Source organism: Branchiostoma floridae, chromosome 13, assembly GCF_000003815.2.
Source record: "Branchiostoma floridae strain S238N-H82 chromosome 13, Bfl_VNyyK, whole genome shotgun sequence".
Classification (NCBI taxonomy): Eukaryota; Metazoa; Chordata; class Leptocardii; order Amphioxiformes; family Branchiostomatidae; genus Branchiostoma; species Branchiostoma floridae.
The window spans coordinates 1,691,088-1,718,935 of record NC_049991.1 but is presented as its reverse complement, the minus strand read 5'-3'; the positions used below and the strand labels follow the sequence as shown (position 1 = coordinate 1,718,935).

Sequence of the window (27,848 nt, the reverse complement as noted above, 5' to 3'; positions counted from 1 at the left end):
AGAGTCGGTGTTTATTTTTGGACTAGGCGCGGCAAAACTCCAAATCTCATCACTAGAAAACATGTTCTATGTTGAAAATCTTGAATCAGCGCTCTTTTTAAGTCTGCGAAGGGGGCTATAAAAACATATTTTCCTGCATAAATCGTCCTAGTAAGTAGACATATTGTTCAGTGACCTAGAAGGTGATTGGTACCATCACTTTATAGTATTTCTTTATCCCCTCTTAAAGACTGTACAAAAACAAGAAAAGCGTCGACATTATGTTTTTCTAATAAGGTGTCGCAGTGACCCCGTTCACTGCGCAACAGAATCCTAGAGATGATTTTTATTCTTCGTGTTTATTTGCTTAAAAAACAGCGCGTGGGGGAGTCTATCAGCCCTTGTCTTTTGTCACCCCTTGCCTACGTGAACTTTGCTCACTCCCCTCTCTCTAACACGTAACACAAGAGTCAAATCTTTGTTACCTCTTCTCTCCAAACAAAAGAGAAAGAAATCCGAGATTTTGCAACCACGGTGGCTCTTTGTTGGAGAGGTAAACTTCACCATGGATAGGTTTTGCTTGTCTTTGTTAGCTATGAAAGGCAAAACGTCGCGTTGAGAAGCAGAAACAATGCCGACATTTTTCGCTACCGTGCACGGGCAAAACAGACATACAACTAAAACAAATACTAAGTTCAAAATCATCCGTAAACATCGTAAATTTACATAGACGATTTTCAATCATACAAAACGACAACAGTTTGACAGCTTTTAATGTTTGTACATAGATAGATGTCTCTGACAAAAACTTTAACGAGAAGTTTTGTATGAAGAAAACTAATAATGTAGTAACATTTTACATTGTGTACCATCTACCACGTTTATGGCAAATATTGGTACGTTATTAACAATTCAAAATATGTACAATTCATAATTCATGTACAGATAGAATTACACAATATAGCAGCAATTAATTTACATTTCTTTGGTGTCAGCTGTAGTGATGTAGTTGATAACCTTATGAAGATACATACAACATTCTACATTTGACTGTAATTTTTTCAGTTCACATAATTACAGGTGAGAGAAAGAATCGTTGCATAACAACACCGGTGTAAAAAATGAACAAAATTTGTGCGTCTACGCATTGAATATACATGGTGTGTCTATCGGTACATAGTACATAGTTCTAAAAATAGGTCTTCTAACTTTCTTTTGGCATCATGTAAAATTTCATACTCAGGTCATTCATAGGCAAAGAGCATCGTGTCTCTCAAGTTTGGTCCAGTTTTAAACGTCATCCTGAAAGTCCAAAACAGTGGTTTCAAAAAGTTTGACACCCGTTGACGTAAAAAGAACAGGTGTACAAAATTTATCTTAAAGTCACTGCTAAGAATGTTCTTTAACTCAATATGAGTCTCCATTTTTCCTTAAAAGATGTCGTCCAAACTTTGTGTTGACATCTGGTCCTACCGTTTCACTTTGTGACAAATTTAGCAACAGCAGAAGTTTAGAAAACAACTAACGATCAACAGTACGGTATCGTGTATCCCCCATGTTGGACGGTACACCGTAACAGTTTAGTAGTGCTTGACCGCTTGGTGTAAGACTTTTTGACTACCAGTCAAACTGTAATCGGAGTCAACTATGCTACTCCCAGACGATGAGTCTTTCCCCCCTCTCTCAGACTCCCTGATCACAGCCAAGCGCGGGAAATTTTTCACCGGTTGCAACAAGGCAGCTAGTCGTGCAAACCTATCGTCTTGTAGGAAAGCGTTCTTCGAAGCTCCTTTGTCCGTTAGCTTCTTGCCAACCCATCCGTTTTGCCGAGAAGTCTTTGTACCTTCCCCCGTGGGCATAGCTACGCCCCGTAAGGTTTCCGTGGACTTTATCGTCGGAAGCTTGGGGAGATTTTGTTTGCTGTTGTCGCGGGGGCTGTCGTCGCCGCGGTGCGATTTGGGCGGGCGGCTGCCGTAACTGTGCCGCTTGGTTTGTATCGGTACCGTGGCGAGTCTGGGTAACTCCTCGCGGTCTGTTTGGATCTGTGGGGCCGGCTGTGTGTGTAGTCTTCGCACTGTCACCGACAGTTCGTTATAGGGGTACGAAGAAGAGTCAAAAAGCTTCTTCCTAGGAGACTCTCCTCCTTCCCAAGCCGAATAAGACGTCGCTAAGGCCGGGAAACTCAAGTTCTTCCTCACATAATTGTCCTCCTTGATCCACGTCTTCTGTTTTCTCTCCAGTCTTGTGATGAAGGTTTTCTTGTAGTGGTTAAACAGACTGTCGTTTCTTCTCTCTTGGTTGTTGATGACGGAAAGTTTCATGTCTAATAACCTCTTCTGACTGACGTTGTCATGTAGGATAATCCGAGATAAGCTGCTTTTTCCGGGGAGCATTTCCGTCACTTTTCCCTCCGCGCCGTTTTTCGAACTCAAGTTTATCAGGTCCTCTGACTCCCTACTGTACTCGGCAAAGGTCACCTTGCTCTGGGGAATCTTTATAGCCTTCGTCATGGTCATTCCCGGGCCTGGCATCGTTTACACTCAAGAGTAGCGTTCAGTTGGAACTGTTTAGACGACGTACCTGACTTGTTTGATGAAGCGGTCACTTGTTTGGATGTCCAGTTGTGTCCGGACGGCACCCGGACACCGACGTCGTGGTGTTGTTCTGGCCTGTCATGGCGTCTAGGATATCATAAGAAACTATAAGTCCTTCTTACGCACGAAAAGACTACCGAGAAGGCGTGAGTACCTTGTTGTCAGAACTTAAAGATGCGCAAGGTAAACATGTGAGCAAACAAACCGCTGTAAGTTTGCGTTCCTTCAGAAGACTGCATACGGATTCCTTATTGTGTGTTCTTCTAAAAAGGTGTTGAAGTCGTCACGAGGCACGTAGTGTTCAGATAACCTCGCGGCCAGGTTAGGTTTCCCCTCCCGATTGTGCTGCCGTGTAGAAGGACGCACGTATTTAGTTGTGTCAACACAACTGGAACAGGGGCAGGTGTCGTAAAAACCACGGTGAATGCGTCCGAACTCCCTACGTTGTCAAGGGTCGTTCTGCCAAGCTAGGACGCCTCCGTGTGGGTCGTCGCACGACACGAGCACGTATCCAGGCGACTTTCATGCACCAGTAGCTCCAAAATTCCGATTGTAACTCACTCTCGCCTTCAGGACCCTTCTAGCCTACAATCCACCAGTCCCGGTTCACTTGGCCACCCACAACAAAGCACGGTTCCCAACCAACAACCAATCAGCTACCGATCTGCAGAAACATTTATCTTCGCTAAGGGGAACCTTACTAACTATAGCACAATAGCGTCAGGGTACCTTGCAAGCTATCGCTCACGGCGAAATGTCATCCGACCACCTCGTCTTTTCTCTCCCGAGAAACACTACCTGTCGCATACCTGTCTTGTGTAGATACGCATGGCTTGACATTGTCAGCGGCGAACAAAGGGAGTATATGTTTTGGCTTGGCAGGTTTTATCTTTCCGGCAGCTGAAATATTAGATTGAAGTGGTCGCGAGTAGTAGATAATTCACTTGTGTTTGTCCCCTGTCTAGTAATGACTACTGTATAGGTACACAGTAGACGTATACTGTACAAACCATGCGAAGGAATGTGTTATCGTTATATGGTAGTGATTGTAGATGTGGGGACGTTTGGACAACTATGCGGATTGACAACATGATAATGATTAATGTAACACGGGTTGGACCCCTTGTGGTGATTTTCCTCATTAGGGTACAAATAATAAGCCTTAAGGACCATTAAGAGGTGGCCAAGACGTGTTTAATTTGAAGACATAGAGACAATGATTGTAGGATAGACCTTCCTTATTCCAAAGTGTAAAGGGGCACGAGCTTGGTTCAGATCATGCAGGTATCAAAAAGCTTTCCGTTTCTAGGCAGTTGCGTTCCATCTTGTAACTCACCAAAGGCATGTTCAGTACAAAGTTCGAAGGGGAAGAAAATGTCAAGGTTTTGCTGCAGTTCATAGATGAATCGCTACACGCGCTGCAGTGAAATACTAGTAATTCGTTAGACAAACCCAACGTGACAGTAAGCTGATTGAAGCTCGTACTATGAGTTAATTTCAAGAGGAGCGATCCCAACTAGTCCTCCTACTCTACTCATGTACATATATACTTATACAGTGCTGTGTACATGTACATGGTCATGTACATGTTTTTATGTCTGTTTTCCAACCAAAATGTGCTTTAAAGGTTCGCCATCTTTTCTTCTGTTACAAACAGGTTATCGGAGTCAACACGAAATTTATAGGAACAGAACACAGTAGTTTAGTTAAATCCATTTATGTTTTACAGGCGCAGTATTCGCTTGTTATATTACTTTGTGGTCTGATGTCCATCATGTTCATCATACAAGAAGTGACCAATTATATGAACAGTTGAAGAAAATGTCAAAGCTGTCAAATATAATCAGCGGATAGATCAGCATTATATCCTAAGTAAACCAGCAATAACGGATCACAAGCGATGTTTAGAAGAATATATAGGTGGCGCTTCTGACGGGCCACGGTCTTGCAAGGGCTCCTCGCGCGACGCTCCAAAATCTATCCTTTTTATGTCTACAAATGTCTGAAATGTCATTCTAGATGTATGAAGAGATGTGTGAACCTATTTGGGAAAGTTTTCACCGGTCTTCAGCCTAATTTCTTGTACGCTTTCACATTTTAAAACTCAGAACCACATACCCTATCAGAGCCTAATCTGTAGTACCGCTCTCGGCCGCCTCCGATAAGTGACTAAAACGACCGTCAAATTGCCAAATTTCCGTCTTTTCGGGAATGGGGAAATCGCGAAAGGCTCGCAAAGGGGTTTTGATCTTTGAGACTTATTTGACATTGTGTCTGAAAATGCGACCATCCAAAACTAAGAATGATAATATCTAAGACATTTCCAGACAAAAAAATGGGATACTATGCCTTAATTGACACGTTTCCTTTACATTTTACCCATACAATCATAAAGTGACCCAGTATATATGTCCTATAAATTGTTACGTTCTGAGGAGTTAACATTGCCAAATTTCATTTATATTCTTGAAAGTATTGACGGTACATCGGTGTTTATGTCTATTTTTTTGTAAATATCAATAGTTCCAATTTTCCTTTCGAAATGCTCGAAGTTGTGTGGATTGCTTATAGATGCAGTATAACCTTGAGCGCCAGGGGAGTCGTTTTACAGGACATGGGTTGAAAGAACAAGACTGTTTTCCAAAAAAGTACAACTTACCTACCCCCGGAGCTACGAAGTAACACCGATAAAGGATTCAATATTCATTGTAGATTTTCTAAGCCTTCATGGATGTCCATCACGGGTACTGACGACGTCAATGGTGACGTAGATGTTAATGGTGTAGCCGATACGTCCGCATACTGGACATTCACGTGTACCTGTCGGCATTCGACTTCTTACCAACCAAGAAAAGCTATGCTTTACCCACAGTTCCAGAGCGGGTGTAGAACTGCAAGTAGGACATTTAAGTGGACGTATATATGTAACTTTACTATCAAGTGGAACAAACACACAGACACATACAAACACACACATGCACACACACCCATACTCCCTCACACACGCGCACGCACTCAGACTGACACGCACGCACCCACACGCACATACATGTATGTACACACACACACACACACGCATCTAGACTACATAGGTACCTCTTCAGAATCGGTTACTTTGTCTATAGCTTCCACCTGAAATTAACCAGCATCTAAATGAAGGGTTGTGCCTACAAATTTCACCATTCACTAGCTCACCACAATAGTGACAACAAAGAAAATTCTGACAACAATCACGTTTCCTGAAATACATTTATTCCAGCTTCTGTATATAAATTGTCGTGAATGATTTTTTTTCTATAACTTCATTTTCCACATCTTAGTTGTCAAAGGCCAAATAATTCTTAGTAAGAAGAATATACTGTGTTTCAATAAGACAAGTATGGAACAATTGTGAGACACATACATGTACCAACAAAAATCAAGTTATTTCTCATGATAACAGACATATAGTACGAACTGTACACATAGCAATCCTGTGGTAGTGAAAAAGTTAAAAAGCTCTTTGAAAGAATAAGATCTTCTTGCTTAAAAAAAACAAAACAATCTAACTATATAATGCTACGGTCACAATTGGAAAATGGTGTCCCACCGGGCGTTTTTTTTTGGCGACGCCTCAGAGGCTAGCCTAACAGTATAGTGTGCGTCCGTTTGGCAAGAATTCCCAAAATTCGACAGGAATTTCTGGATTTTTTTTGCACTTTCAGGCGTTTCACTACATGGCCCTGTGGGACACTGCGGTTACCGGACAATTTTTGGCCAAAGCCGGGCACCTGGATTTTTTAATCAGCCCGGGACCCGGCAAAAATAACTACCATGATTGGGGGTAGGGTTGGAGTCGGGACGTATTATGGCTTCAGAAACGGCCACACCTACATGTAGATCGTCTACGGGCTTCCGTGCAAATGTGACCGTAGCATAAACTATACATGAAGTGATATTAAACATTATACAAACATACCAATCAAACTTGACTTGATCTTTTTTTCTGTGAAAATGTTCAGGGCAAAACACAGAAGGTTGTAACTTCAGATATACATTGTACAATGTATCGACAGCATTTTTTTTCCTTAGTGCTGATCAAAGACATTTTTTTTTTCAATCACACCTAGGCTCCTGGTAGACTATAGGATACAACGAAATGTTGGCTGAAACTTCCCAAATGCCTTGAGTTGGAGTTTTGTTTGAGTAAACCTCTTGGATTTTCTCCTAGCTAGTTAAACCAGAGACGATGATATATGTACATTTTGTATCTATTAAGCAATAATCACAGCTCTGGGTACAAAAATACAACATCCCATATGGTACAGCAATGTCCTGAGTTGGAAAGAGCCTTATTACAAGAACAGATAAATGTACATTATGGTAAATAACACTGGTTACAATGTTGCTGTTTTCATACATTTAGTGCATCATCAGTCTCTGGAACAGTTAGAAGGTAGGCTTTAAAATATGAAGAGTTTAATATATGTCTTTTACAAGCTTTCTTTTCTTTCTGCTCTCCAAAAACACTGGTTTGTGTTAGGCAAGTATTGATGACTTTTATCAGTACAAAACAAAAATGGTCTAAATGTAAAATACAAAAGTCAAACAACGCTTCAGCTCTTTTCAAACCGAGAGTGTAGGTTTCACTTTGAACACTTATAACAAACTATACAGTATATCTGCTAATACTGTGTGTAAATGTTGTTATAGATATACACTGGATGCTTCACAGGAAAGAAAGTTTATAAACTCAGTACACATCTTATGCATAAATATCATGTTCTATAAAAGGTTCCATAAATCATAGTCTTAATAATCTATAAGCATGGACCACTACGGCATTAAATGAGCAAAACTACATGTATGGCAAGTCTGATGGCAAACTTTGTCAAGAAATATTTGCATTTGGCCTACTGCAAACTATTTCTTTTCAGTGAAGATTTTGTAAGGGCCATGGACTGTTCTTTGCTTTTACCACAGCAATAAATATACCATCGTATAATGGCACTCTCTTAACAGTGCTTCTGAGGGGCTTTTGACAAATAGGCAAAATAGCTACTCAACACAAACTACATGCAGCGGTGTACTGAGAGCTTTTAATTTTTTTGCTGACAGCCCTCAATTGTTCAAAACGAAATTATAGCCCTTTGCTGAAGTATGGACACAACATTACAAATGCCAGAGTAACTTGCTATTGATAAGCACAAATATGGCATGTTTCGTTACATCTTCACTGTACTGTTAGGAATAAATATCAAAATATCAAAGACGTTCACATCTTATTAGTGCATGTAATAGTACACGTTTCCAGACTTTTGTCCCAGTCGTTTAAGACATGTTAAAACACATGCAAACCATCCTACCATAGAATCCTACCACTCACAATTGTCTGATTAATAACAATGCCTGGCAACACCAGGATAAATGCAACATGTTCAGCAGCAGGGCATCGTTATGTATAACATAGCTAAGAAAATCTCGGAATGATCAAGCATATAAAATGTTTTGCGTACGATAATATGGCACCATACTGTAACATGGTAGCAACGGTTACTGCAATGTTAGGCTTCATTCCAGCCTAAAAGTACATGAACTTTCAAGCCTTCAGAAAAAAAAAGCATCAAAACGGTATTGCCGGCATAATTCTTCACACTTCTTTTGGTTAATGTTACGAGAAATGTTGGCAGCATTTTGTAAACATCAGCGATTCACTCCCTTAGAAAGAAAGATGAATGAACAAGTTGTCCTTTGTTTGGCTAAGACATACATTGTCAGAAACAAATGCTGGTCGTTAAGTTTTTATGATCAAAGCTAGTACCCATCTGTATAGTTTTACAATACTTATCTACAGTTACTGTTTCATCAGTTTTCCTATCAATGTGATATCTATAAGTATAAGGTTTTAGAACGACTTCACGTCGTCTCGTCTCTAGGGGTGAGGTCAAGACCTTGGTATTTACAGAAGGTTTTGTCGAACGGGATACAGTTGACGTACTCGCACCCCTGACAGTCTGTCAGTGGCCTGACGTAGAAAAGAACGACCAGTCCCGAGAAGAAGGCCACAAACAGGAGGAAGGACACGATGATCTGTATTCGCTTCCTGTTCTTGTCGAACGCCCCAAACGTGATGTAAGGTAGAAACGAGAAGGAGAGAAGGATGCCGCAGATGAAACCAGTGATGTGCGCGAAGTTGTCGATCCACGGCAGGAGGCCCAGGAGAAAGAGGACCAGGACGATGATGGACAGCTTCAGGATGGCCCTCCAGGGTGCCTGCAGCATCTGCCAGCTCTGGAACACCTCAACAAACAGGCACGCGATAACGCCGAAGTGGGCACCTGCAGGTCCAACCTAGATAGAGGAAAGAAGCACCAAGTTTGTAACTTCTTTTAGGTCTTCACAACTGGTAATTTCTTTTCTTGTAAGTTGTTTCATATACTAGCTTTCTATCTTAACAAAAGAATCATTCATCCCCCCCCCCCAAATGTATTCATAGCCCTTGTCAATTTGCTTTCCTCAAGAATGAATGGCAGTACATAGGAATTTTGACCGATATCTCATCTTAATATTGTGTAATTATATTGAACGTTTCTACCTTGCACTAGTATGTAAAGAAAAAAAATTCACATGACAGATGAATGAAAAATTAGGAGGGTATGAATAGTTTTGTTGTGAACTATATCTCTTTGCTACAGGTACCACTACTGAGGTGGAAAAAAAGACCAATTTTTGGACAAACATTATGATCAGTACTAGTGTTGTCTACAAAACCCATCCCTCTGTCCCGGGACAGAAATTTGCTTGTTGCAACGGAAAAATTTCACCCATTCTGTCGAAAAGTGCTGGACTTCATGACATGAGATTGTTTAAAATGTTTCGGAAGTTTAAAATGACAGATCTCCCAACAAAAATTAACAACATTGGGTATACATACATTGTATAAGTAGTGGCAGAAAAATTCAAAAGCTGGAAACAACATCTGTTTTTGATGCTCTTTACCTCTGCCTGGTATGGCAAGAACACGGCGCTGGCCAGGTTCCCTCCGATGCCGCTCAGGATGTAGATGATGGCGATGCGGCCCCACCCCGCCAGCTTCTCCAGGTCACGCAGGATCGTCATCTGGAAGATCACCGACAGGAGCAAGTGGACCAACCTACAACAAGGAACAAACATACTGTAACATTAGATAGTAAGTCCCTACTTCCTTAAAATATCTCTTCCATTTGACGGCAATTGGTCGGCAACCCTTTATCAATCAAAAGTGGAATTTCTTTACACATTAGATAGTAAGTCCCTACTTCCTTAAAATATCTCTTCCATTTGACGGCAATTGGTCGGCAACCACTTTATCAATCAAAAGTAAAATTTCTTTACACATTAGATAGTAAGTCCCTACTTCCTTAAAATATCTCTTCCATTTGACGGCAATTGGTCGGCAACCCTTTATCAATCAAAAGTGGAATTTCTCTACCCTTGATCTCATAATTGATATGATATTGAATGTAAAAGTATGAGCTCAAAGATAACAAAATGCACAAATGTAAACATATCCACTCTTTGTCTATGAAATTCGTTGATTGATCTGAAAATTTTTGGTCACTCAACATAGCAGCTTCTGGTGTAAAGGGGGTCTAACTAAACAACCCTGTCCTGTAACTTTCCAATCAGTTCTTTTTGTGATCATGTTATAAATAATGACTGTCAGGCTTTTAATGGTGAATTACTGAAGATTTTCTGAATATGCAAATGTCAGTTCCTTGAATATGTGATAGAAAATAAAATGAAAATTTTTTTTTATTGAAATCTGCAGTCCAAAAAACTCAATCTGGACATCGCATGCATTATTTGTATGTAGTAAAACTAGTATAAAATTCTAAGTGTGTAGTCTATGTGCATGTAATAGTGCTGGCATGTAAGTATCTATAGAGTGTTCGGAGAAAGGCAGTAATCCGGACGTACCCAGCATGTAGGAAGAGTGACGTCCACAGCCTGTAGAACTGGTCAGGAACCTCCGGGTCCATAAACGGGAGGAGGCCACAGATCCTGTCCATACATGACACCTGGACACAACACAGGAGATGTACTGTTTAACACAAAGTCAGTTTTAACAGTCAAGTGAGGTAATGTAGTGCACCTGGACCTAGAGCAGACTGCACTACCTCTTTTTTGCTATTCTTTGATTGGTTAAGCCACCCAGGGCACCTTGCACCTGGTCAGGGCACTATTCACATGGCCTATAAAAGCGAGGACATGCTGTACTATGCTCATTTGAGCCCATAACACTATGTAAGCCACATGGCAAAACATGTTTGTTGTGTGTTGGTTCGAATAAAGTTCCTATACGGGGAACATGCAACTCCATCGTCTTTACTAAAGATGTGGCAAAAGTGTGGATGTTCGGCTTGAGGTTGTCATTCTCCAAGCACTCTACGGAGTCAATTTTGTGAAAGATCTCTTATGTCACATACACAATGTATATGGGCTGTGATAACGATCAATACAGGTGTTCCTGACTGATCCATTATTATCTAAAAGTATCACTTGGCTTCTATCACAAGGGCTTTGACAAATAATTAGGATGCACTTTGTGTACACCAATGTCAAAAATTCGCTAAACAGATTCAAACTTCAGAATTAATGTCCTTTGTAGTTTTCAGTTGAGGACAGCAAATGTTCTCAATTTCTGGCACAATTCACAGTGAAATGTATGTTATCATGGGTTGGCATGAAGTAAAAACAGAATACAACATGGTGAATTCCTCATCAGCCAGAGTCCCACCCCTCCCATGAGTGATGCGGAACATACCATGTACCTGTAGTATTCTGTATGTATCTGATGGGAGAGCGAAAAGTGAAGCTCGTACAGGACCTTCAACAATGTAGATGATCATATCAATGAATTTGAACACAACATATATGTACTTCATAATTTTGCAGCAGATTTACAAGGGATTCGGGTCGGACGGAAAAAATTTGAGCTGGACGTAAGACAGCCCTGTACAACACCAAAATCGCATGATGACTTACAACCAATGTAACCATGTCATTACCTGTGAGCATAGTGAGGCCTCCTGGTGGAAGAAGCCATGTTTGAACTCGCAGTATTCCCTGGTGGTGATCTCACAGGTGCCTGTGATGCCGATACAACAGGGGTGGGCCGTCACCTCGCAGGCCATGTGGTCCTGGCTGCCTCCGGAACTACCTGCTACAGGCTCCTTACACACCTGCACGGGAGACAGAGACAACAATGGGCACTCTGAGTGACATTCAAACTGTGTGACATTCACACTGACACAAATTGTGCATATTTTGACACCACTACCACTGGCCTTCGTACTGAAAGGCATTCATACCAACGAAGTTGTCCCTTGTGCTGAAAGGCATTCACACCAAACTATCTGTCCTGGTGCTGAAATACATTCTCACTGACACAACTGTCCCTGGTGCTGTATGAATTTCATACAGACATAGCTGTCCCTGGTGCTGTATGACTTTCATACAGACATAGCTGTCCCTGGTGATGAATGACTTTCATACAGACATAGCTGTCCTTGGTGCTGTATGACAATTACAATGACACAACTGTCCCTGGTGCTGTATGACTTTCATACAGACATAGCTGTCCCTGGTGCTGTATGACAATTACAATGACACAACTGTCCCTGGTGCTGAATGACTTTCATACAGACATAGCCATCCCTGGTGCTGTATGACAATTACAATGACACAACTGTCCCTGGCACTGAATGACTTTCATACAGACATAGCTGTCCCTGGTGCTGTATGACTTTCATACAGACATAGCTGTCCCTGGTGCTGTATGACATGACACAACTGTCCCTGGCACTGAATGACTTTCATACAGACATAGCTGTCCCTGGCACTGAATGACTTTCATACAGACATAGCTGTCCCTGGTGCTGTATGACTTTCATACAGACATAGCTGTCCCTGGTGCTGTATGACATGACACAACTGTCCCTGGCACTGAATGACTTTCATACAGACATAGCTGTCCCTGGCACTGAATGACTTTCATACAGACATAGCTGTCCCTGGCACTGAATGACTTTCATACAGACATAGCTGACACCACTATTCCTGATGCTGATTTGGAATGACTTTCACTGACACTGCTGTCCTTGGTGCTGAATGGCATTCACACTCAGACTGACCAACAGTGCTACCAATGTTTTTGCGTTTCGTCGCCCTGCGGCGACGAAACGCCATGTATTCGGTTTTACCTTCAGTCCTTCCTTCCTTCCTTCAATGATGCTTCGATGGATCGATGCATGCATGCATGCCTGAATGGTACTTGGTTCAACACTGTGTAGCATAGGATGAAGGCCCTCTATGTTTGTTGTTCAACCATTGCCTTATATGGCAAGACCTTCACGATTGTTGCGTCAGCCTGAATTGTACGTGACATATGCAACCGCATGTAGCCGCTACGGAAATGTGAATTTTCTGATGGAAAAAGCTGAAGACACATTAGACTTTCATAGGTAGATTTCTAATATATTTCATAATGTAATCTAATCTTAGGCTATTATTTTTATTCAATGATATTAAGGGATTGTAAGCTTATCTATTTCATTTGGCGCTATTTCAATTGGTTATTTGCGTTTGGTGACCACTATAGAAGGCGACAGAACATCCACCATTTTGGAACGAACGCTGTGAGGTAGGACTGTTCGGAAATACCATTGCATTGTGGTTTCGGACTTCAATATCCTGGAAAATGGCCATATTATATCTATTCCACAGGATTGCACAAGAAAAAAAGTGATTTTATCAAGAAAGCGACCGAAAATCGACATAAATAATACTATGTAGTGAGGTTAAAGCATTATGTACACTCACATATAATATACGTTACAACTTAGCTCAATCGGTAAAGCCACAGGTCTTCAGATCCGAAAGTACCTGGTTCGAATCACCGAGAATGGATTTTTTTCTTTTTGAATATTGAAGATAATATACAAATATTCTATTTGTTTATTGATATCATATTTCTATATCTCATTTTTTTATTATTTAAGAAAAAGTGATTTTATCAAGAAAGCGACCGAAAATCGACATAAATAATACTATGTAGTGAGGTTAAAGCATTATGTACACTCACATGTAATACACGTAACAACTTAGCTCAAACGGTAAAGTCACAGGTCTTCGGATCCGAAAGTCCCTGGTTCGAGCCCAGGAGTGGTGGTTCGAGCCCAGGAGTGGATTTTTTTCTTTTTAAATATTGAAGATAATATATAATTATTCTATTTATTTATTGATATTATATCTTTATATATCATTTTTTTTATTATTTTAGTATTCATTTCATATATGCAAGGCCTTTGTCTTATGAACATAAACTCGGCACAAAAAGTTTGGAATATCAACTTTAGTATATCATATTTCCACTATTTCTGCATACATTTCAATGTATCATATATCAATTGAAAGCTTGTGTGATTCTCTTTCCTATAGTATCAACCTTATTATGACTGTGAACTCATGAAACGAGCACCAGGCCTGCTTACAGGAGAAGGTCACCCCAAAAAAGTGCCCAAATTTCCCTGATTCTGTTCTACTCTGTATCGTCCTGTTGGTATTTGTGCGTGTGTCAGTGACTCAGTCAATCCTTTATTCACATCACGTTTGGATTACAGAACATACCAGTTTGTTATAGCACATTTGAGTAGAGTATATCTGCCCTTTCGGCAGTTGGATATGGACGAATCAATGCGTGGAGGCGGCAAGAGGAACCGCACGCTGACACGGCAAGAGTAACTGTCAGCGTTTGGTGGTGGAGGCAGCATCATAGTGTGGGGAGGTATAGCGGCACAGGAAAAACAAGACTCGTCACCATTCCAGGCAACTTCAATGTGGTGAGATAAAGGGACACAATCCTCCATCCAGTCGGAATATCCTACCTCTTCAATATTGGACCAAATTCAATTCTGCAAGATTAAAACACTCGTCCACACATAGCAAGGACCATCGCAGACTATCTCCAGGATGCTGGAGTACAGTCTTAGGATGGAATAGCCTTCCTACGGTTCATGGCTGGCACCTCTTGGTTCAAATTGTTTGCTTGAATAAAGAGTAACAGTGGCTTTGATTGACATGTCCTGTTTATTCAACTTGCCTTCATTCACAAGTCTATAAAATGAGCTGAATGGAGTGTTTGACTTTAGTAGGGTAATTGCGGCACTTTATTTTTATGACCACCCTGTACGCAAACAGGCCTGGTGCCCGTTCCATAAATTTACAATCATTAGATACTCTACACAAATATGCTAAAAGTAAACTGGGATGTTCTGTATACCAAAAGTTACATGAAAAAACGATTGATTGAATCATTGTTACCCGCGGCCATAACAACCGGACGATACAGTGTTGAACAGAAGGGGGGAAATTTGGGCACTTTTTTTTGGTGACCCGCTCAAGTAAGCAGGCCTGGTGCTTGTTCTATGAGTTCATAATGATAATGAATTTGATACCTTTCGAAAGAAAATCACACAAGCTTTCTATTGATATATAACACATTGAAATTGATGCAAAAACAACAGAAATATGATCAACCGAAGTTGATATTCCAAACTTTTTGTGCCGAGTTTAGATTCCAAACCCGGCATTCGAATTTTTCTGTTCATGGTAATGGAAAATACCGTGCAGCGGCTCCCATGCGCGGTAAGATGATTCTCGCAAAACACTCGCCACTAAACTACTATTCATGATGTAAACAGAGGCTCTTGATGTTGTTTGCATGAAACTCCATCAAAAACAGCGATCCTTTCTTACAGTAGCAAATGCTCCATTGTTCAGTATCGACTTCATTCAGAAGTTTTCAGACAACACGGACGTGGAAAGTCACACCGCTCGACACAAAAGTATGGAAATTTTCATGAATATTAGCAAAATTATCCAGGAAAGCAAGGAAGAAATGTTGTAAATGCGGAAACCAGTATAATAGAGATGAGGTAGCTGTTAATTGGTTTGGATATTTGTTTGACATTTGGTAGTCAATTTAGATAGAATCTTGTCACAGTGCTGATGGTGCTTTTTCAAGTGTACATAAGTACCTGAGTACTAGTATATTAATAGATTTTATAATGAACTTATTGTACATTTTAAAATAAAGTTGTAAGCCAAGACCAGCTATTAAACAGTACTCCTTTCCAAAATAACAATTTTTCTTATAGACGCAACAGCCCTTGAGTGACTTTTTCTAACAGATTTTACTTCAAGAAAAAGACAGTTCACACTCATAAACGTAGACGAAACGCCAGCTTTTTTTAAAAGCACTTGTTTTTTTAATTTTCAAGCTACTATAGCAGGTGTACAACAGAAACCATATGAGCCTTTTCAATGTCAACCTTTGTATTTGTTGTTGTTCCCGTTGACTTTGACCGTTATTTGTTTTATGTTTACTGAGCAGAAGACTCACATAAGCAGATATGCTTCTTGTCCTATGCTCACAAAACAAATGTGAATAAAAAATAAATAAAAAAACCAACAACATATGAGTTCTTTTGCGAAAGTACTTACCGGCCATTTGGTCATGTCATCTGGCCATTCATGTGGTGCAACTGAGACTGGGTTCTTGCAAGCCCTGAGGAAGAACAAAGCCACAAGTTACTTTGGCTATGATGCTACTAGTATTATAATGAAATTGCTTAAAGCTTAAAACGTAGGAACATGGTCTTGTAGTCAAGGTAAGAGTTACCATCTTAATCTCATTAGAATCTTAGATCTTGTGCCCTTGGGAACGGCACTTAACATGACTTTCTGACTTTCCTCACTTCACTCGGATGAAAATGACTACCCATAAGTTTAGTTAGCAACGTCCCTTGGATAGGACACTAAATAGAGGCCCTGTGTTTGAGCCTCAAGCATGTAAAAGAATCCACTGCACTTATTGAAAGAGTAGGGGTCCTTCCTTGTGTGACTGATTCATGTTCTTACAGTCCAATGGCCACAGTGGGGCAATTACTGTCATATTGAGGTCACTAGGCTGCCATTACAGACCCTTGCAATTTAGCCCTACCAGCTGTAAGCTCCTCGCAATAAGCCCCTGGCTGCAAAAAGAGCGTAGGGAGTCCAACAACAAAACGATAAAGGATATAGCAGGGCTCAAAATACTGGGTGCATGTGCACCCAGGTGCACCCAAAATTGGAGCTGTGCACCCAATTATTTTCTGTGGGTGCACAGTTCACCCAAATATTTTCTTTGGTTTATGTATGTAAAGATATCAAAGTACACTAGTATACGTCATATTCTTGACATCTACATATGTAAGTGTTAGAAAGATAATAAAAATGTCTCTCATGGTACTTGTTTAAGAATATGATAGCTTGTAACTAAGTTTTATTATTAGGTTAAATCTAAGTACTAGTGGTGCACCCAAAAAATTTTTGGTGCACCCAATTTTTTAAGCTGGGTGCACCAGTACACCTAACCCCAAAAATGAATTTCGAGCCCTGATATAGGGATCTAGTACATAGCAGAAGGTTGTCTTACTCAGGGTCCTGTCCACAAACAGCACCAGATATTCTACCATGTGGACCTGGGTTGTCTTCAGACCACCTCCAGAACTCTGCAAAGGTTTTCTGTGAAGGCAAAAAAAAAAAACACCCAATGAACATATTTCATACAACCATGCTTAATACACAGTTGCAGTGGCCTTGGAAACAACCTGACCATACAATCATGTAGATTTATAAATGTCTTGAATTGAGAATCTGATATTATCCAGCTGCAAAGTTCTTTGTACGAGATTTTCCCTAACTCGTCATTCAGATGCCTCCAAAGGCAAGAATTATGTACAGTTTTCCCCTACAGTGTCCAAATTGGCACGTTTATCAAATGACAATTCTGAACGTAATTATTTCTTTTCACACGGCTTGATTAGAGGCTTTCCCTTTGGCCTGTATTCTGTCCTGTGATTACTGAGAAATGCTTCAATTTAGCTGGACTAAATCATGCCATTTAGAAAAGACAAACTAAACTGTGTTTCTCTTAACCAAACCCATCTCACTTCAGGATTTCATGTACTCAAGGATACTTAAGGTATTTCATCTGGCTAAATTGGCATTTTTACCTTCCATTGTTTTCTCATGAATGAATTGAGAAAGAATGGGGCCGTAACAAATATTAATAGATGGGCATAAAAGAATTCTAAATCTGATTTTTGGGGGCCATATTGATGACGTCATCAGGTTTTATTGCCCCTGATATTATTTTTTTTCTATGACAAAATACAGCACTTTGGTACATACCACTGCAATGAAACTATGTTTTTTCCATGTGCATAATGATGAAAGCTACAAACTCATGGTTGCGCAAATTAATATCTACTAATGATCTGTAGTAATTAGAAAATACTTGTTTACATCTAATTAAAAAAAGACTTTTTTTAATAATTACAGATCGTTAGTAGATAACAATTTGCGCAACTGTGGGTTTGTAGCTTTTATCATTATGCACAAGAAAAACATAGTTTCATTGCAGTAATATGTACCAAAGTGCTGTATTTTGTCATAGAAAAAAAATAACATTAGGGGCAATAAAACCTGATGACGTCATCAATATGGCCCCCAAAAATCAGATTTAGGATTCTTTCATGCCCATCTACCAACATTCGTTACGGCTCCATTCGTTTTTAATTCATTAATGAGAAAACAATGGAAGTTCAAAATGCCAATCTAGCCAACCTTAATACCTTAATATTATGTAGGTCTTCATCACAAAATCAGTTGCCATTCATTTTTCATATGTATCGCAGGGTTCTAGCCAGGATTTCATTTTAGCGTAGTGGGAATGGTGTGGGGGTCTTGGCCCCTTCCACGGTGATCACAATTGTAATCTGAAGGATTTTCTGGTCAGTTTTGAGTGGCATATCACCATTTTTCATTGTGCAGACATTGATCACACATTGTTGAACAAGCAAATGATAGCAAAACACCACTACACTAGTTACAAATTAGCGTAGTGGCCCTTATTTTAGCGTAGTGGTCACAAATTTTAGCGTAGGGGCCCACTACGCTAAAATGCACTAGCTAGAACCCTGTGTATCGTATTTGCAAAGTAAACTGAGGAATAAATACAGGTGAAAAGCAAAACATCCCATCCAATTAACCTTATTTAATTAAAATGGAACACAGTACAGTGTTTATCTGTTTCAATAGCCCTGGGACACAAAACTTTCTGCAATCATTATTAACAGCAGTTACTGTAGCGGTCTACTGGTAGTGGTGTGTGTTCAATGCTCAGACTGCTATGCAGAGAAAGCAGTACAGTATGTTCCATTTGATTACATGTAAAAGTCTTTGGTATGACTCTGCCTGTACCCCAAACTGTACCCTGTACTCTGGACAATACCCATGCCCTCCCCAATGCTAGGTACAATGTAGCACTCTACACATGTTCTTACTGCGATTGCACTGGCCATGTGGAAACCATAAAAACTAGAAATCACTAACCGAGCAGTCATCCTCTACAGACTGGTAGCAGCCCGATTGGTCTGTCTTGATGCAGCAGCCGGTTTGATTTTCCTTTCTTCTCTGGTCCTCTATTCGCTGTATGATCTTTGGGTCTTTCCTCATACATGGCGAGTACTTAGCACCAAGGTGTATAAGGTCTTCCTGTGGAAAAAGCATCCACATGTATAATTTAGCCAGCATTCTATAAAGTTAAAAGATTGTTGATTTGTCAAGTTGTACAATTTGAGCTTTGTTCCAACGCAAAAAAGTCACCATGAATTCAATTACGGATTTTTCTAATACAGAGGAGCTTTCGATACTTAAAGATTGTGGCATTGTGTAGTGCCATCTGAAGGTCCTTGGTTAAAATCCGATATGTTGTTGTGCCCTTGGGAAAGGTTTTTCACATGACAAAAAAATGAGTACCTAACTTGAAATTTAAATATTGAATGTTTTATCTAAATTCCCTAGTTCATTTTCGATTTCTCCTCGAGCTCGTGATTGTTACAGTCAAACCTGTATTAGGGGCCACCTCTACAGAGGGGCCACCTGTCCATAGTGGCCACTTTTTGTCGGTCCCTTGGGTATTTTATCTACAAGTTGCCACCTCTATACAGAGGCCACCTGTCTATAGTGGCCACATTTGTCCAGTCCCTTGAGTGGCCGCTATAGACAGGTTTGACTGTACAGTCAAACCTGTATTAGGGGCCACCTCTACAGAGGGGCCACCTGTCCATAGTGGCCACTTTTTGTCGGTCCCTTGGGTATATTATCTACAAGTTGCCACCTCTATACAGAGGCCACCTGTCTATAGTGGCCACATTTGCCCAGTCCCTTGAGTGGCCGCTATAGACAGGTTTGACTGTATTTTGAATAATGAATTTTACCATAATAGTAGTGCTCAGGGCCTATAATGTACAAACACACTAAATCTGTCATTATCATAATTTTTGTGGTGGTTCCAAGTATTGTAGAACTGCCTTTCATCTACAATAAACATGTACATTCAGGGCTCGAAATACCACCTGCATATGCAGGTTAGTGCAGGTAAAGTTGGAGCTGTGCAGGTATTTCTGGTGTCTACCTGCACCTATATAACCTGCACTAGTCTATGTACTGGGCTTTATACATAAATGTTCTATGATGTAGGTGTGTATGGATTCTTAAAGATTGATAAAGTATGAAAGAAAAAATAGAAATGGTTCCTGAACAACTTTAGCATGATTCATAATTCTTAAGTTCAGAGTGGTGCAGGTAATTTTCAATGTTACCTGCACCAGTGCAGGTATGCAGAAAAAAGTATTTCGAGCCCTGACATTGTACTTGTAAACCTGTTACATTTAGGCTAATCGGTATCTGGTACACACTCACACCAGATGTACTTCAGCCATTCTGGCCTTGCCCTAAGCAATACAAATTACTAGGCTGTTACAAAGTGCATTCAAACAAACTTAAGGTCAACGACCCCAAGACATTGCAGTGTGTGACACAACTGCGCCAGCTGGGTAACTCCTATTAGAATTGATGATCTCATCTGCTGTTGGTTAAGGGAACAGTTTGTTGGTGGTGTCTCAAAGACTGCGATGGCCCAGAAAGTCATGATAGCGTGTAATTTTTACCGCACTTTCCACTCAGCTGCATTGGAAACAATCTGTCCTCAAGGAATTTTATTCTCGCAATCGTGCAGACAAAATGGCGATATTGACACGTGAAAAACGTTCTCAAAATATATGCCTGTAAAGTGTAAAATGATACACCTTTATGCCAGACGATTGACGTCCGTTAAGATGTTTTCCAGTTGATTAAACAATGAAGAATATAAATGCTTGTGCATCTGGTGTCCGACATATAAAGTATAAAGAAAGTTGGTGTAAATTGCTAGCTTAATGGCATGAAGACTGGCCTGAATGTTGGCTTTAATGGACATTAATTTTGCGTTCCACATTTAGTGATTAGTGATGGGTGGAAATGGGTGAAAAAAATAGACTGATGAAAAATTTGTGCTGATGATGCTAGGTTTTCCTAATTGCACCTGAACCATTAAAATGAAATTTCCTCATCATTCATGCTAAAAATGATCTTTTCTGAAACATCTACTGGTAAAATACTGGATGTAATGTTTAAAGATGTAATGTTTAAATCAACTGACTACAATGTACTACGTTCTATGCATAGTCCCTTTGGTGGGACCAATTTGTAATGGATTGTGACGTCACAGAAAGGACTCCTATTAGCTAGTATGGCTAAGAGTAACTTCTCTGACCAGCCCTGTTGCTAATTAGTCCCATCAAAAGAAAGACACTTCATATAAAGATAACACTCGGATGTTTTCAGAAAAGACAAAATCTTTGCCTAAATGATACACAAATTTCATTGCAGTTTTTTTTCCTTTTTCATGCACATTACTTTTCTATTTCATCTTTCTACATTGTGTCTTGTACATGTACATGTTCTACATTTTTGTATCTAAAGTTTCAATATTTCATATTGCACAGGATGACTCACGTCTTTAGGCCCTATCCAGAAGTTGTCCTTCTCAATCTTGGGGATGTTCTCCAGCGAAAGCTTGGGCGTACGCACCAGCGCTGTCGTCTCAGTCTCCGCAAAGCCGATAGGCGCGATACCGTACACCGCCAGCGCGATGATCGTGATCAGTATATGTACGAATGTGACCCAGTATGTGAAGTAGGGCCTGGAAAATAAAACAGGAACAATTCAACCATCTTTAATCTAAAGCTAAGGGCACAACCTGCTGTACGTGCAAATATGTGCTGTCTACGTGCCAAAACGTGGGCAATCTTTTTGGATCCCTAAGTGGTAAGTAACCAACTCTGAACGAAGTCGTAGGGAATCCGGATTTTGGAGCACAGACACGCCGTAGAACTTTATGTGCAGGCAAAACTTTGTCTTGGCATGTTGACGTACTCCCTCCCTGCTTTTTGCCAGTTGTTTCCCACATTTTCAGAAATACGTGGCGGACATGGCCTCCCCAAAAAGCATACGGACGAATTTCACAAACGGTGGGTTGTGCCCTTAGCTTAAGGTGTTTCAACTGCTGTTTCCTAATCAAACCCTGCCCCCCTCCCCAGTCCTATCCCTAAATAGGATCATCCAGACTTATCACTGTGCTTTATGGCAAATACTGGAGGATTAACCTTGAAGGTCAAAGCAGCTTTATTTTTGTATAGTCTGGTTTCCAGGCTTAAACTCAAGGACAGCTAAGTGCGTGGCTGATAGCGAGTAATCCTAGACTGAAAAGACAGTACCACGTTGTACCTGTAGTCTTTTATCCAGGCATGCGTCCAGGAGTCAATTTGACACACTGTGCTGACAATGATAAGAAATTGGACGCTCTACACGCCCCGAAGAGGCCCTTACACTGGGGAGCAGATCCTCTGACAAGCATGAAATTCTGATTGACCAGGGATGCCACTAGGTCACATCTTCAAATGTGATCTCTCTGAGTCAGTCTGACAGTAAGTTGCCCCTCGGGATACCTCAAAATGCACCATTTTAACTTAATAACTAGTTTAAGTTACGATTCTGTAAGACTCATAAACATTGAAGGTCGATGCCCCCTGTCCCCTACAATACTCGCATCTGTAGCGTATAGCCACATAGTGAATCTTATCAGAAAGAAATTTGGACCCTCTATAATAAAATCCTAGCTAAAAGCCTACCTGTAGTCTGTGATTGTGTCTAGCTGGTGCTTGATATCACTGCTCATGGCCATACTGCTCCTGTAACTCCTCTTCAGCCATTTCCCGACCAGGCCCCTCCCGTACTCTCTCCTGTCGGAGTTGTCCAGCGCCATTTGGAGCACGCGGTCTCCGATCCTGTTCCTTCTCCGCGGGGCGCGGGCGGCCATGACGTCTTGTCCACGCAGCGGAGGCGCTATCCTCTTTTTGCTGCCTGTTCTCCACCCTCGATCAGTTGGGCTAGAAGATGAAAGGGAAAAAAATCGAACCTTTTTAAAAATTATTTCATCACTGATTGTACAAACTGTCAGATGAAAAATGAGTACCTAGCTTTGACTAGGGCCGTCTCTTGGATAGGACGTTAAATGGAAGTCCCGTGTTTGGGGAGAGCCACAACCCAAGCACATAAAAGAACCTGCCACACTTATCGAAAAGAGTAGGGGACCTTCCCAGTGTCAGTGGATGAAACCTTACAGTCGGTATATAGGCTACCAAATTTTCAGCAAGTTGAAGTTGGTAGCCTCAAATGAAAGAAGATGACGTAACAGTTCTTCTAATGGCTGAATGAAGGTATGATCTTTTCGAGACCAGCAATGATCTGCCGTTAAGACACATTCCATAGGATTGATATAATTCATGTAAAGTAAAGCTAAAACCTTGCTTCTAATAAACATGGTATGACTTATGAATTCTTACCAGCACAAGAACACAATCATGTTTACAATTTTGAATTTCAAATTCATAATTTGTTTTGGAAGACGGTTATGACATATGCATAATGAATGTCACACGGGAAAACATAGAATAATCAAAGCATATTACTTTAGAGAAAAATATACATTATTGACGAGTCAGTATAATTTACATTTTTGCTGCAGCTAGTGACGAAAGGTATCTGTTGGGCCTTGCCCTTGCAACTTGCATTTCAATGTCATTACAATATTGCACATTGTCAACCAATTGTGGGTCTCAGACTTTTTTTGTCAGCAAAAACTTTTTGTATCAATGATAAGTTGCAATATTGCATTATATGATTATCGAACTTGTTGCCCTTCTATCTAAAACAGTCATCAGGAGATGCCACACATGAAACCATTACAACGACTTTTTCATTCCTTGACAAAGACTGGTGCTGTTCAATCAAAAAAGGTGAATTCACCTTTATCCATGGGGTAACCTAAATCCACTGTGTTGCTAAATAGGGTTACATATATATATCCAGGGATATCAAGTCGATGGGCGGTAGTTTCAAATTGTACTATTTTCGAAATTATAGTTTGAAACCACCATCTGTCGATCTATCCCTAAATGCATTGTTCTTAAAAAAACGGATAAAGGTTACCCAATGGATAAGGGTGAACTAGCATTAACAGTTTAACTACAAAATTAGTTCAATAACAGTTACTGGGGGGTTGTTTTGAACTCACAGCATGCGTGCATTTGCTTCCCTCTCCTCACGATCTAGCGCATCGCCAGCCCGAATTTCGTACTCCGCCGGTGCCGCCCCTCCGTCCACCATGTCGAACACGTTGGCGGCCATGCCCGCACGTCCCGGCTGCACAGCGTCGTACTGCAGCGTACCCTGGGGCGTCGGACTCGCGTCGAAGAACACCTCATCGTCGTACATGTCTTCCTTATGGGAAGGAGAGAGCTGGAAGAGGCAAAACGCGATAAACTCCCTAAAGCAATCCATTCTAGGTGTACGTCAATGTAGGTTAGACATCCAGGTAATAAGAAACTGGATATGGTTTTGGAAATGGTCAGACGTTTCAACTACTATCCAGTAGTTTTCGTATGACTGAACTAGACTACGTGCTTGGGAAGACATTGAAAGAAGGCTACCAGTCCTACATGTACAGTGACTAGGATTCCCCGAACAGTGTGTTTAGCTGTCTGCACAACCCACAATTACACATTCTTACATCGACAACAGCCTGTCCCTCTTGTTGTTTCCAGAACGTATAATCAAACATTCATTACCGACAAATTAGAGCTTAAAGGCCACAAAGAATTAGTGGACGTGGCATACTTCTGTTATTTTTGCAGAGGATAGGTCAAAATCAGGTCAGTTTTTTTTTGTTTTCTGTTTAGAGAAACTAAGGTTAATTGAAAGGCCAGGAATACAATTTAGCAATTTAGTAATGAAATTATATTGACAAGTCAGTTTGAGTATGTTGCTTGTCACATTCAGAAAAGCAAGGTACTGAAAACTGTACTACATATTGTGAGTTCTACAACTACTTTCTAGTTGAGACACCTACAATAATCTAACATTCCAAGCAGCCTATTTTAGAGCTACAAAAATGTACAAGAAACGTACTACAGCTACATTTGTACGCTCTACATTAGTTAGGCAGGGGAAAAAAGCGTCTCATGCATTGTGATGACTGTGATATTAACTAAAATCCACCACTGAAAGAAAGTCACTACCATATTGTTATTAGAAGGAACCTAAAACAGAGTCAGGAAAAGGAGTTACAATTAAGTAAGACATGCCAAAACAAGTGAGCTATGTTTACCCCACCTTGCTTTTAAGGTTTTCCCTGACCTTGTCATACAGAAATAGGGAGGGTAACACCAACGAAGGCCTCATTCTTGACATTTGCATGTGATGATTCAGTTACGTGTGGTGCAAATTTTGTTACTGACACTTTCAATACAATGTATTCAACATTGTCATGATAATTTTGCTGAATGTATGTTTCAGAGACCGAAGAGAACCATACATTGTAATATTCATTTTTGAAACAAACTCAACACAGAAATTGCCTAGAACATGAATGTGGCCAATTTTTTTTTTCAAGCACAATTTAAACATTCATCACACAAAGACCAAATACCATGCTAATCATTGGTGTATTTTTATGGTAAATACGCAGAGAAAAATCATACTACAAGCTGCTTCTAAAAATTTGTGCAAAGAAAGATAGAGTTTCAAAGCTCAGTTAATCGTGGAAACAAGGGATGCAAAAAGTCTCTAAATGCAGGCTGGAAAGCATGATTATACAGCATGTGAAAAAACATGTGCATGTAGCGTTAGGTGGTCCAATTTTCCTAACGTGTCATTTCGTACATCAAAAGGATTTGACGACTGGTGCAAAGGCATTTACGCCAATTGCATGCCTGAAAGACAAACCAGCATGCATTTAAAGTCAGTAATTAGTGTAAAGTAAGACAAACTCGAGTAACCGACTGCGTTTGGTTCAGGACCGGTGATCATATGTTTAGAATGTGATATTTAAGCGTTAACTTTATGAATATTATGGAACAGGATGTTGCAAAAGGCAACTTCATAATAAAATGTGTTTCATTAAGTCTTTTTGTGGGACGTTTGGGATTGAACTTAATTCAGGAAAGAATATTCATATAACATTTTCTGACTTTACAACTAAAATCACTTCAAAATTAATCAGACATTTGCCTTATAATTTTTCTGCCTTAAAACATTTTTGCCCCAAAAAAACATTTTTGTACAAGTTATGTGTTTTTTTTTTTTTCTAAAACTTGCACCAAATTTATGATTTTTGTACTGGTTCTAAATGGCGTTCTATACAATAATTAATCATTTTTTTAGTGTATAACGTCTCCAATTTTACATCAACACAATATATGTTAACCTTCCTCCGAACAAAATGTTTCACAAGTCTCTGAACCAAAATCAGTGGGCTGATTTGATTAGAGTAATTTTTTCAAGGATTTTTTAATTACCTCAAAGGTATGCACGGGTAATAATGTGGAGCCAAGATGCCATCTCCATGCAAATTGGAACATAATTGGGCAAAAGGAAATGTTAGAATCAAAGCATAGGTAATCAACGAGCTGCAAAATTAGTAGCAAGCACAACAGAAAGAGAAGAAAACGTACAGGGCACATAAACAACACATAAACAATGAAGCAATATTAATGTCTGTGAGTCATTCTGGTGAGCAAATATTTAAATAGTAACTAAATAATATTTCACATTAAGTAATGCATACAAAAAAACATGTCATTTGAATCCTATATGTCTGCAAGTTCATAATGTAAGACTAAGAGCAATAATAAGTCTAGTAATTTTAGTTTGGCATGCAAAGATTTCTAATTGTACATTATTGTACATTGTATGACAGAGCACTTACAAAATGCGTATTAAAAAATAATTGAAGCTAAAAGACAGAAAAAGGATAGAAATATTCAAGACAAAAGAGAAAAGAGCTGGTCATTATATCAGCTTCTTTTCTGAAGTGTCCAGCTACACGAGATAATAAAACAAAACATAAAAAGGGAAAAAAAAGAAACGGAAAGACAAGAAAGTTATTTTATCCTTCATTGAAAACAAAACATCACAGCAAAAGAAGATGAAAAAAAAATTGCATCCAGCCTTGGCCTCCGCCATCAAAAGTAATCAGGATTTTTTTCTCCTACAAGCAGCAAAATAATGTACCTAGTACGACACATTCTGAACTACTCATTTCAACAACAAGCAACACATAACAGCGACAGCACTACCATTTAGGAAGGCAACAATATAAGCATATAAAAGAAAGGGACTACGTTTTGTCATACCTGCAACCAGAGTCTGACTCTACTAGCATGTGCGTGTGAGGGAGGCATGTTTTGTACTGTTTTTCTGTGGTACCACAACTGGACTTGTGTCCCACTATGGGACAAGTCTGGACTTGGTACGGTTTCAAAAACTTATCCACAATGACAAATGGTAAATGTTTTCCCAAAGGTAATTTCTATCTTTAGGAATTATTCATGTATGGGGATTCCCCACTCTAGGGGGTCAGTCCTGTCCAGACCTGTTGCCTTTGTAAACAATACTGAGGTTGAGGTCCATCTTTTGTTGTTATACCCCCCATTGTTGGGTGCTATACATGCATGTATGCTCCAAGCAGAGGTTAGGCTCCGGCTATTTAAAAAAAAGATGTTTTTAGGCATTTTTATCAGGCTTTCTATTTTGTATCATTTTGTTGAAATGTCGACATATAGCAGGAGCCTAACCTCTGCTTGGAGAGTAGGTGCTACAATGAATGTGAACAGTACATTGTGACAATGCAGAAAACTAAACTAGACAAAATAAAAAAATAAAAGATTTTCATCACTAATATCAGTTTCAGTCTTCCAGGTATAACAT

General features: G+C 40.0%; 2 protein-coding genes across 8 annotated transcripts in view; both read right to left on the bottom strand.

The window, feature by feature from the left end:
- Window positions 1-1,176: 1,176 nt before the first annotated feature.
- Window positions 1,177-3,335, bottom strand: LOC118429676. Its single transcript, XM_035840264.1, has one exon. The coding sequence runs from the start codon at window positions 2,508-2,510 to the stop codon at window positions 1,560-1,562; it is 951 nt and encodes a 316-aa protein (XP_035696157.1). The 5' UTR covers window positions 2,511-3,335; the 3' UTR covers window positions 1,177-1,559.
- Window positions 3,336-6,643: 3,308 nt separating this feature from the next.
- Window positions 6,644-27,848, bottom strand: part of LOC118428720 (inactive rhomboid protein 1-like) — an 81,726-nt gene continuing 60,521 nt past the window's right edge. For 4 of the 7 annotated variants that reach the window (XM_035838870.1, XM_035838877.1, XM_035838874.1 and 1 more), the window contains 10 exons: window positions 24,157-24,380; window positions 22,712-22,969; window positions 21,537-21,723; window positions 19,032-19,193; window positions 17,071-17,159; window positions 16,098-16,161; window positions 11,603-11,776; window positions 10,512-10,612; window positions 9,552-9,705; window positions 6,644-8,903 (listed from right to left, as the gene is read on the bottom strand). In XM_035838870.1, coding sequence (XP_035694763.1) covers window positions 8,469-8,903; window positions 9,552-9,705; window positions 10,512-10,612; window positions 11,603-11,776; window positions 16,098-16,161; window positions 17,071-17,159; window positions 19,032-19,193; window positions 21,537-21,723; window positions 22,712-22,969; window positions 24,157-24,380 — 1,848 coding nt within the window. In that variant the 3' untranslated portion in view covers window positions 6,644-8,468. The remainder of the gene's footprint in view (window positions 8,904-9,551; window positions 9,706-10,511; window positions 10,613-11,602; window positions 11,777-16,097; window positions 16,162-17,070; window positions 17,160-19,031; window positions 19,194-21,536; window positions 21,724-22,711; window positions 22,970-24,156; window positions 24,381-27,848) is intronic. The other 3 variants (XM_035838872.1, XM_035838876.1, XM_035838873.1) reach the window with 2 other exon arrangements.